The sequence below is a fragment of the Nicotiana tomentosiformis genome, chromosome 6 (genome assembly GCF_000390325.3).
Source record: "Nicotiana tomentosiformis chromosome 6, ASM39032v3, whole genome shotgun sequence".
NCBI lineage: Eukaryota > Viridiplantae > Streptophyta > Magnoliopsida > Solanales > Solanaceae > Nicotiana > Nicotiana tomentosiformis.
The window spans coordinates 16753279-16765467 of record NC_090817.1 but is presented as its reverse complement, the minus strand read 5'-3'; the positions used below and the strand labels follow the sequence as shown (position 1 = coordinate 16765467).

Sequence of the window (12189 nt, the reverse complement as noted above, 5' to 3'; positions counted from 1 at the left end):
AATACCAAACCAAACCAATAAAAGTCGGATTTTTTAATCTCGAATTTTTGAATTTTTTCATAAAGTCTTCACAGTACAAAACGTAAAATTTGTGCTCCAAATATTTCTTTAATCCTAGTAAGACAGAACTATATAAGGTGTTTTTCAATAAAATAACATAAATATGATATGAGTCATGGCAGTGTACTAAAATATTCAACAATAAAGATAATAAAATTACATAAAATAAATATTATTAATAAGCCATAATGAAAATAAATATAATTTAAAATTACGACTAATAAGTACTATTATTTACATGACTAACCATTAAAAGAAAAATAAGTTATACATTTTATCTAAACCATGAAAAAACTAAAAAATAGATATTCAACACTATTTTTATTCATAATACAATTGAATTGAATGTTTAATTAGCATTAGTATTGATTTCATTTTGGTTTAGGATTTATTTGAGTTACTAACATTTATGAACTATAAAACTTATTGGAGCATCCAAAAATTATAAGTTCAAACTTGAAATAATACATTAAAAGATAAAATTATAAAAAAGCTTGAGAAATATTTATAAACTACATTACAATAAATATTTTTATGTATTAAATATATTTAAAACTTCTATACATATAATGTCGGGTTGGTTTGTTTTCGGTTTGACTTTTTTGAGTTAACACCAAACCACCAAATATGGTCGGGTTTGTTTTTTCAAAACCAAACCATAGTTGGGTTTGTTTTCTCGGTTTGACTCGGATTATCTGGTTGATGCGGTTTGTCGGTTTCATTAGGGGTGTTATACACCCCTAATGATAGCTATAGGAAGTTAATAGCCACTAAACAATAGTGATTTCTTAACATTTCTTAATAATGTTTGAGGGTCTCAAGTCAACTTAAGACATATCAATTGATAAAATTCAAAAATAATTTTCGAAAAAAAGAAGCAAGGATTAACAAATTTGAAAACAAATAGCAAACAAGTTACAAATATGCCTTCATTCTCAAAAAGTCATTGAGAAGTATCAGCTTAAATGCGTGGGAAATATTACACTATGTCAAGTTCATGATTTTCTTGGTCATTTTCATTCAAAATTTGGTATTATTCCTCAATCATTAAGCTTTCTAAATCCCCATTTGTGAGAGAACATGAACAACCCTTTGGTATGAATCTCCTCTTTGTCCAGATTCTTCTATTCCTCTAGAATTGCTTCTTTCTTGTCATCCCACTTTTTCAACCTATACTGAGCTGATTCCACCTGCAATCAAAGGCGAATACATAATTTATAGTTAGTGGATTCAGAATGACACACAAACAAAAAAATATATATAATTTTTTTTGCATATGTGCTTATGGATCAAGCCGAAAACAACGGGATCAGTTGAACTCATTGAACACGTTCTAGATCCGCCTCTACGGCTCTACTTGTAATTCATGTTTAGCTTAAGGAAAGAATGTTTGCACAATATTTTTGTACTAAGACCAAATTCCTCTGGATTTATTGCATCACTGGTAACAGAAGCAGAGAGATCCTTTACAAGAATGTTGTGAAATATTCAGGATATCTTCTTATGACTAACTTAAATCTTAACTTGGTGTATTAGTTATACCAATTTTTCCCGGAAATGAACTATAATAGATTGGTAAAAAGACGATATCAACAAAAACAACAACTCAGTGAAATAGTGAAATCCCACAAGTGGGGTCTGGGGAGGGTAGTGTATACGCAGACCTTACCCCTACCTTGGGAAGGTAGAGAGCATGTTTCCGAATGGTACATTAGAAAGAATGGTGTCTATTTCTACCAGGATAACTACAAGCATTAGAAAAAGTAAAGAGATTTGAATTACCTCTTTATTCCAATCGGTTCGAGCAGTGATCCATATTAAAATGATTGTTTGCATCACTGTACCTCCCAACATTCCTGACCATATACCCTGCATACACCACAATAATATAGTCATTTTTCTATAATAATAGATTGGACTAGCAATTTAGTTTTGAGAATATTAATGGAATATATTGTGATTACCTTAGCGCCAAGTTTGAAATGAAAGCCGAGAAGAACACCCACTGGAACTCCGACAATGTAATAGCAACCCACATTTACATAGGCCACAAAAGTTTGCCATCCACATCCAACAGCCACACCTGCAAGATTTATATGCAATTTAATCAGATAATCTAATCTCGGTGCTTATTTCATTTCTACTTTCATACTGAATATGTATCGATCCTAAATCTGATTCAAATCCATTATAGTACCTATATATTCATAAGAAAAAAGAAAAATTTAACACAGTATAGTCGCAGGAGCTTAAATGACAATGTTATATCCAGCCAACAAACAGAAGCTGATCTGTTTTTGGCAATCAAACTAGTTAGGATAATCAAAGACTTGGTGGCGAAGATATGATGCTAAATTCTAATTACCTGACAAGACAGGCTGAATTCCATTGAGTATGAGGGAAATCGCAAGCAATGGACAAAGATCGGAGACAGCTGCAGCCACGACTTCACCACCAGTGAAGGCATAACTGATGAGATTACGCAATGCAAGAACGATCGCTGCAGCAATCACTGAGAGAATGAAAGACCACGATGTAACCACAATAACAGAAAAAGCTGCTGATTTTGGATGCCTTGCTCCTAGTTCATTGCTCACTCTCACACTGTTCATCAGCATGTCACATTAAAGCAAATCAGAAAAAAGATACTTCATTTCAATCCATAATTATCCTTATATTTATATCTCAAGTTTGGAGCTTAAAGAAGCTACTGTATTACGATCACCTCATATTGAAAAAAAGTCCAGAGAACAATATTATATGAAAATAAAGAAAGAATTTCTAGTCATAAAAACAGAATGGCATGAATTGCGCAAGAAATTCTTTAGGTTAAAATGCAACCAAGAAAATAAAAAGGATTTGGCAACCAAGAAAATAAAAAGGGTAAAATTGAAGTGGAAGGAGGTTATGCGCTCCCCCACCCCCTTTCCCATTAAGATGAACGAAAAATAGTTCTATATGTTTTGTAAACTGATCAGTTCTTCCATATATATTTCGAATTTCCTCAGATAGTATATTAGAGATATCTGCATTCTCCTTTATTAGTAGCAAAAAGATGGTTAAAGATATAAATGTTTTATTAAATTTGATATGCATGGACCAAGTACAATAGATAGTGTTGCACTAATATGCAGCACAAATATCCAGTGCCATTGCACTTCCTTTGTATAGTACAAAGTGCAAACATACTACGGAGTACGTACAGCCCGAAAAGTTTTGCCAGGTGCATAAACACAAGATAGATAGAATTACACAATCATTAGCGGAAAAACGAATTTTGTTCACAAAAAAGAACAAGATTATCTGAATGAAGAATTCAATTTTACAACATAACAAATGTAGACAAGCATCAATGCATGACAGAAAGGAGAAATGACAACAACAAACCTAGTATAAGCGAAGGTAAAGAGGTTATTTCCAATAAACCTCCGGCTCAGAGAAATTAAAGGAGAAATGAACAAAGAGAAAAATATAAGTTAAAGCGAAAACTGACCTTGCTGCTGCATTGAATCCAACTGATATCATGAATACCCAACCAGAAATTGTCATGCTTGAGTTATTCCACCAACCACAAAGGAAAAGGCAAAATGGTTAGCTATTGAAAATTTGTAACCTACCTTATTTATAATATAGATTATAGATTTAAAATTTTCAAAATATAAACAGGAATATGTGAAAAGTATTGGGATCAAAGAAAATAATACTCCTTCCGTCTCAATTTATTTGATGCACTTTTCTTATTTGTCTCTTCCAAAAAGAATGACAAATTTCTATATCTTGAAACAATTTAACTTTAAACTTTCTAGTTTACCAATTTTAACTTTAATGAGAAGTTTTTACACACAAATGTTGTGACACTGCAAAGCTTTTACCCGTTAAGCTTTTAAGACCACAAATTTTAAAAATCTTGTGTCGAGTCAAACAACCTCACATAAATTAGAATGGAGGGAGTAATACTCTAGCAGTACAAATCAGTACACAAATCTAAAAGTTAACAGTGTTTTCAAAACAAGTTTATAATATCTATTAGATTGTCAGTACTAAAGCAGGCCTTCTTTTAACACTGTTATTCTATTCTCATACCATTCTTTTCCCTTTAAAAAGAGAGGGATTAAACTATTGGAAAAAATCTTGCCTTGAGAACTTGGAAACTGAACGGGAATATATGCTATAAAGAAAAAATAATACTTACTAGTAATATTCTGGAGCTACTCGACCAATAATATAATTATATATAACTTTTAATCACTAAAATATGCTCTTACTAAATTATTTAAATATCATAATTTTCTTTCATTGCCACTAATGTTTAACTAAGTTGACGTTTGGACATAAAAACTACGATTTCTGAAAAAAGTAGTATTTGGGGTTAAGTTGAAAAATGGTATTTGAAATTTGAAATTATGTTTGGACATACATTTCACTTGAAAAACTATTGCAGTTTTTTGAGTGGAAAAAAAACTTTTTCCGAAAAACCTGAAAAAGTGGTTTGGGTGTTGAAAAACTCATTTTCGAAATGGCTTTAAAAACTTACAAATTTTCATGAACAAACACATTTTTGAAAACAAAATTGAAAAAAAGGAAAAAAGAAATTATGGACAAACGGGTCCTAAGTGAGTTAATAATTTTAAAGTGTTCAGTTACTTATTAGCATCATATTAAATTGGATAGACTGAATATGGAAACTTTCCATTGGAAAGCATTATCTCCGGCTTTTTTGTTGGCTCAAAGGGGGAAAAGGTTGAAGTTTCTGCCAACTTGAGAAAAGGACAGTGACATAAAAACAGTAAAAGGTAAGATAAAAGCATATTGAAAAATTAGGAATTTTTTAGCAACATTGAATAATTTGGACAAACATTAGGTCTTTGCATACAAATCCAGCACTACTATGCAAGGTTAACTACCAGAATTTTAGTAGGCTTTTGGACATAAAAATTGTGATTTTTGAAAGTAAAAAAAAAATAGTATTTGGAGTTAAGTTGAAAAAGGGTATTTGAAATTATGTTTGGACATGCATTTCACTTGAAACAATATTACAATTTTGTGAGAAAAAATGAATAACAACTTTTCAAACTTGAAACTCATCTTCAAAAAAAATTCAAAAATTCAATCTAATTTTTGCAAAGAGTGATAGTACTATCTAGGGAAAATTGGGTCGAAAAGACAAGTCTTGAATGAAAAAAATGAACTTCGACCAGGTCTTTAGTAATTAGAGGTAATTAAATAGTTAAGGGCTGGGATTATAATTACTAAAATATCATAAGTATGAAATTGATATCCAACTTTTATGTCGATATCCTCTTTACCACAGTATACTCAGAGGCGTATATATGATTTTTAGTATATGGGTGCACTAGTAAATAAAGGAAAAAAAAATATATCAAGTGAGAATTGATCTTTATATCTCTTGATAAATAACTCAACATTCAACCAAGTGCACTATTTATTGTTTTTATGGGTGCCAACAGTTAATATTATACTAATTTTAGAAAATATGTACATAAAATATCTAATCTTACGAAGATATCATGTGTTCACGTGTCCTATAATTACACATATAAATCTGCCCCTTTGTATACTAAAGATAGTTAAACTTGAATCAATTGATTGTAAATATAACTTATCTTGTGAACCAAAAACAATTGACAGGGGTTTTTGGTCTTACCAAATAGAAAGAGCATCCAAAGACAATTCAGGATTTTCAAGCAATCCAGCAAGCAGAACCACAACTTGAAAGTACCATGTCTCCAAGCATAACATCACCGCGGACGCCGCCGATAACTTGAAAAACACCGGCAAGCCGGAAAACGCCTGCAAACTGAACCCTTTCCATGTTTGCCTACACCTCTCACTTTTCACAATATACACAAATTGGCCTATTACAATTATCCACCATGACAAACTCAGTATCAGAGACGCCCCGAGTAACCCAAGCCCAATCTTGTAAATCACAACCCAACTCATCACTAAATGCAACGCTAAAGTCGCAGCTGAAATGTATGCACTTGGTGCTACAATGCTCTGAGCTTGTAGAAACTTCTGGATTGGGAAATTAAACGCGTATGCGAAAATTTGGGGAATTAGACCGTACACGAATAAGGCTGCTGCTGAAGCAATTCTTTCCGATTCACCTAGAAATATTAGAATTGGCTTGCAGAAAATGTACACGAAAGTGAGTAAAATTCCTGTTAGAGTTAGGAGAATTGTTGATCTTTGCAGATAAACTCCTAGCATATCAAATTTCTTTGCTCCAAATGCTTGTCCACAGAGTGTTTCCACTGCACTTCCCATTCCCAACTGTCATTTCCAAAAGCAAACACATTAAAGAACTTATTTCACTAAAGAGTGTCAATTTCTTCCTTCTTTAGAATGACTCTAATTATTCCTAAATTTGTTCAAAATAACAAATATTACATCAAAGAATCTATGTCACTTAGTATTGCTAATTTCTTCCTCTTTAAAATGGACCCAATTATTCTTAACTTGTTCAGAAAAAGAATTTAAGTTAAAGCACCTATTTCATCAAACAGTGTCAATTTCTTTCGTTCTCAGAAATTAACTCCAGTTTCCCATTCAGGTAATATATCAAACAAATATCAGACAGTAAAGAACTTTAAAATATTTCCACTTATTCCTAAATTTTAAAGGGCATGACAGTGTACGAAACATCCCACGCTCATGCAGAACCCAGGTAAGGGCCGCACCTCAAGAAGTGTGATATAGGCAGTCTACTTGATGCAAAAACGGAGCCAAGATTTCAAGTTTATTGGGTTCGGGATTCTAATCATTTTAAGCTACTGGATTCTAAATTAATAATTTACATATATTCACTGAATTTTTAAAGACAAATATAGGGTTCGAACCAAAGCTACTAGGTTCGGCTGAACCCGCTACCAGCACTCTAGCTCCGCCCCTACCTACGTTGATCCAAGCATCAATAGTTAATTTCACGGCTCGAATCCGTGACCGATGATGACAGTAGCTGATTTCACGGGCTCGAACCGGTAACCTACGTATCATATAAAGACAACTTTACCATAAATTTTAAAAGGTACTCAAGAAATGTTGTGTGAACCATACCATAAGACCATAAGCAAAAACTTGAATCCCAGTATTTCCAAGTGAAGCAGCAGCCAGCTCGAGATTACCCAAATGACCAGAAAATATTTGAGTTGACATAGACATAATATAATTAATCATATAAACCATAACAGCTGGTGCAGCAAGGTAAAAAAGGAGCTTCATTTCAATCCATGTAGCTAAACGGAGTTTACTCCAAAATGGTATTTCAGTGTCCAAAAGTACAGTTTCAAGTTCATTACTTGATTCAAAATTGTGGGTTTCAGATAATTGGGGTGACAAATTAGATGTTCCATTGTTTTCTAAAAATGGTTGGTAAGTGTTGTTTTTAGAAGAATCCATAGTGGAAAGTGGAAAGAGAAAGTTGAAAAGAATGTAAAGAGAATTGAAATGCAGTGTTCTATTGATGTGTATTTATATAGAGATAAAAAGTAAAAATAAAAAACAAACGTCAGTGCTTATGTGGATGAGAAAGTGAGATTGAGAGTAGTACAAGCGGCCACCACTAGAAGTTTTCAATTTGGCTACATAAAGTCATAAAATAATTGAAGATTAGCGTTCTAATTCTGCTAGTCAATTTTTTATGATTATCGATGTGAAGTTTTTGGATTTTATAATCTACTTTTTCAGTTTATATAATAGTATTCTTTATTAATCTGTCCTAAAAGATAATAATTTATTAAATTTATAAATAATTTAACTTAAATAAGGAACCTATCGATTCGGTTATACTGCCAGTTACTTTTCATTTTATTATTAACAATAAATTTTTATAGTTACACAAATGTTATTGACATGTTTAAAATTATAAGTTTTAAAATTTTTATAGTCATACAAATGTTACGATATATTTAAAATAATAATTTCAAAAAAAAAAGAATTTTTTTCTGAAACTACGTGCTCAATCAAACTAGTTACATAAATTAAAATGAATGAGTAAAATCAATTTATCGAAGTGAAATAATTTTGTGAAGTTAACAAAATAAATGTTATCTACCAGAAGTGGTCTTACCTACTAATTGAATATATGCAGTTTAAGTGTGTTTTAATACTAGGTAAATTCGAAATCTGCTTAGGTCTAAGTTCAAGTGTGTCTTTTTCATATTTTACATCTTGGGTTATCCGTCATGTATGTCACATAATATTATCTTCTTGGTTTTTGTTTTAGATGTTTATGCTAAGTTAGAGAGTACATTTTTTAATAATTTAGAATATACTGATTTAATATTTTATTATGTAAATTGGTTATTTAATTTACTTAGATATTTTAATTAATTATTATTAAAATCTTTTATTTTGAATGTTATTCCTACCTAGCGTTTGGAGCTAACCATCTGACCTACTATAGGTAAAATATTCCACCTCACCCTCTCCACAACCACACACCAAAAAGAAAACAGAGAGACATTGGAATCTCAAAATTTGGTGGTTATTGCCTTAATTGGATGGTTCGGATTCTTTAATTTGTTGCTACGCTTTTTAAAGCAAGAGCGGGGATATATTACTTAAAATTTGTGATTGAACTTTTTGTAGAAATAACGAAGGTTACATTATTAGTTAATTTCATAGTATTGATTTTGACCTAATAGAATAAGGTCTACAGTGTATAATTCAAACTTTGAAGTACAAATCAAAATCCTAAGTTGAAGGTGTCATTAGAAATTAAAGATGGTTAACAACTCTCCTCACAAGGATGAGAGCAGTTTATTTCTTTCTTCTTCTACTTATGAATCATTGGGTGGTTTCGTTACCAAGTGGGATAGACAAGGTTATGTGATAGGCTGAGATATCTCAGGTGAATAGCTATTCGAGCTTTTATATGGGATAATTTATCTCACCATTTTCATTTAAAATTTATCTCAGCATTAGCTAACTAATGTCATAATTAAATATGGGATAAATATAATTTCGTATTCTATCTTGAGATTATTATTCTTATTCCGGTAATAACGACCCCCCGAAAGTTATATCATGATCACTTTTATCATTCATGGGACAGTTCAGCGATTAAGAGCCTAAATCAGTGTCACGAATTCGAAAACTACGTTCCTATTTACTAATCGAAAAAATTACTTAAGTAGTAGTTTTTTTGGGGGGTTACATTCGGTGTTTGATATTTTTATAAGGTTTCATTAAATAGGATTTGTGTCGAAATGTTCCACACCATAAATAACGCTCCCTAACAAAGGTGATTCTATACCCGAGACTCGACCGAAACCTCAATTAAAAATGAAGCGCAAACCTTGGTTGTTCTCGAAAAGATAGTTGATGTGAACGTTTACCAATCTTATAAGAACAATAAATGAAGATAGTACTTATCTCCCTTTCGCATGACAACACCAATTCCTCGGTTTACGCAGCTAGGAACCATCTTAATCATAAATTAAGAGGATTTTAAGGTTGCATACTTGCATTATTATCTCACACTAAATTTAGTGAAGGAAAGATGTTTTTTAACTTTTGAATTTTTAAATCAAGATTATTTGTTTTAAGGGGATTTGAGTTGTTCCTAAAGAAAAAAAAAATTCATTAGGGTAGGTCGGGTTGGTTCGGATTTTTCAATTACCAAACCAAAATAATGGTGTCGGGTTTTTAAATTTTTAAACCAAACTAAACCAATAAAGTCAGGATTTTCGGATTTTTTTCCGGTAAAGTCTTAATAGCACAAAATATATAATTTATGCTCCAAATATTTATTTTAGTCCTAGTAGGATACAACTATATAATGTATTTTTCAAGAAAATAAAATAATAATATGAGATGAGTCATAACATTGCACTAAAATATTCAATAACATAGATAATAAAATTGCACAAAGAAAATATTACTACTAATTAATACACTATAATAAAAATTAACATAATCTAAAATTACTATATAGGTCGTGCTAAAATAAGCACAACTAATAAGTAATATTAATTACACAACTAAGCATAAAACAAGATAAACTAGGTAATACATATATAAATCAATGCAAAACTAAAAAATAGATATCCAACACTATTGTCATTCTTAGTGTTGAATTGAATTTCCTTCGTTAGCATTAGTATTGATTTGAACTTTATTTGACTTACTAACTTTATGGGCTATAAAATTTATTAGACCATTCAAGAATGTTAAGTCCAATTTAAATAATACTTTTAAAGATAAAACTGTGAACAAGTTTAAAAAATATTTATAAATTATATTACAATAAATATTTATATGCATAAAATATTTTTTAAAATTGTATAAATGTAATGTCAGGTTGGTTTGGTTTCTGTTTGACTTTTTTTTAGTTAAAACCAAACCAATTATGGTCGATTTTATTTTCCAACACCAAACCAAACCACAATTAATTTTTTTCGATTTAACTCGAATTATCGGATTGGTGTGATTTATCGATTTTATTCGTACACTCCTAATTAAATTTTGTTGTCTTAGTTCTGCAGCACAATAATATAATTACTGATTAGGACTCAATATTAATCATTACGGTCGTGCATTTTTTAAGTACATTTGCCATAAGATTTTAGTCAGTTTTAATCATTTTAAAAGACCACCATTATTTTCGTAGAAATGATATCACATAGCCACTTTAAAGGGTTGTTATTTAAGAATTAGTTGGTGCGTTTTGAATTTTAGTTTTTCAATTGAAATTTTCGGGACAAAAATGTGCTGAATTATTCTAAAGTTAAGATTTTTAGTTTAAAATTTCAGGACAAAATAAATAATGATCAATCTCTAAATATCATCCATGAGAATGGTTAAACATGCAATTGTCCCACTATTTTCCCATATCAGCCAATGAGACCACCACTATTACAGCTAGATTATTTATTAAAAAACCAGCACACCTGTATATACTTTGTAATTTAAATTATAACACATTGATATATAATAGTACAAAAACATTCTACTATCACTAAACTTTAATTTGTTATAATAAATTAATACATTGTGTAGATTAAGAAGTCACCGTTACTGTATACACTTACATATAGGTAATTTTATGTGACCTAATCGTGTAATTATTTTTCTATACAGCGTGCTTAAAATCTAAACTTGTTGCTTGTTAGTATGTACATTAATATTTTTCCGTTAGGAGAACTACTGTAGAGTTGAAAATATCAATAACTTAAACTTAGGAGTGTGATAGAATTTCAATTTCGAACTCATAATATTTAAATTATAAATGTGTCTTTGGTTCGCTTTCAAGCTACTCCCTCCATCCAAGTTTACTTGTCCGCTATTAACTTGGCACACCCTTTAAGAAATAATAAATAACATGATAATTTTACTATATCACACCTAATTATTATTATTAAAAACTAACTTTGGGTGTTATCAATTCAAATTGTTGGAAAATGATAAGGGTAGAACATGTATAAAATGGTAAATTATCCATTCATTTTCGAAACTAGATGAGTAAAAGTAGACATTTATATTTAGTATAATGGACCAGCAGACTTGGACGCATGAGTAGGAAAAAGCTACTAGCCTTCGTGCCTATTCTTATGCTTACACTAAGATAAAGTAAATATCAATAGTTGCTGCATTTATACTGGAGGGGGTTGCAATATAGTACTCCTCCGTTCAATTTTATTTGGTATGTATATTAAAAATAGATTTTTATTTTTACTTGTCACTTTACGCATATCAAGAGAATGACAAAAACAATTTCATCTTATACTCACAATATTTATTACTTGTTTCAAATCATTTTCTTAAATCCAACAAAATATGCATCAATTAATATGAGTATCATGGTAAATTATGCACTTCATTTATTATTTTTTAAGGGACGTGAAAAATCAAAACGTGCCAAGTAAAAGTGAACGGAGAGTAATAAATTATCTTTATAACAACTGAGTACGATAAAATCAAATGTTTGTGACATCAATTTCTGGACCTTCAGCTATATAACGCCATTATGGAATGGCAAGAAGATTGATAACAAACATTTGTTAATGAGTTAAAAAAAAAGGGCCTGAATTTTGTGCAAATTTAATTTATAATCAATTTTGTCATAATTAACCAAAGTAAAGCTAAAAAAGTATTGTATCATAT

The 12189-nt window shown here is 30.6% G+C and overlaps 1 protein-coding gene across 1 annotated transcript; it reads right to left on the bottom strand.

Moving 5' to 3' along the window:
* Positions 1-921: 921 nt before the first annotated feature.
* Positions 922-7524, bottom strand: LOC104120632 (protein DETOXIFICATION 40-like). The gene is made up of 7 exons (XM_009632438.4): positions 7141-7524; positions 5726-6357; positions 3554-3610; positions 2426-2664; positions 2025-2143; positions 1843-1929; positions 922-1250 (listed from the first exon to the last, which is right to left on the bottom strand). Exons 1-7 carry the CDS (start codon positions 7480-7482, stop codon positions 1185-1187), a joined length of 1542 nt encoding a protein of 513 aa, XP_009630733.1. The 5' UTR covers positions 7483-7524; the 3' UTR covers positions 922-1184.
* Positions 7525-12189: the final 4665 nt, after the last annotated feature.

Coding starts and splice junctions, on each gene's coding strand:
- LOC104120632 (XM_009632438.4), bottom strand. CDS start 7,482: ATGGATTCTTCTAAAAACAACACTTACCAACCATTTTTAGAAAACAAT. Junction 3,611..5,725: donor TTGGATGCTCTTTCTATTTG/GTAAGACCAAAA, acceptor GAATAACTCAAG/CATGACAATTTCTGGTTGGG. Junction 1,251..1,842: donor GAACCGATTGGAATAAAGAG/GTAATTCAAATC, acceptor CTTTGATTGCAG/GTGGAATCAGCTCAGTATAG.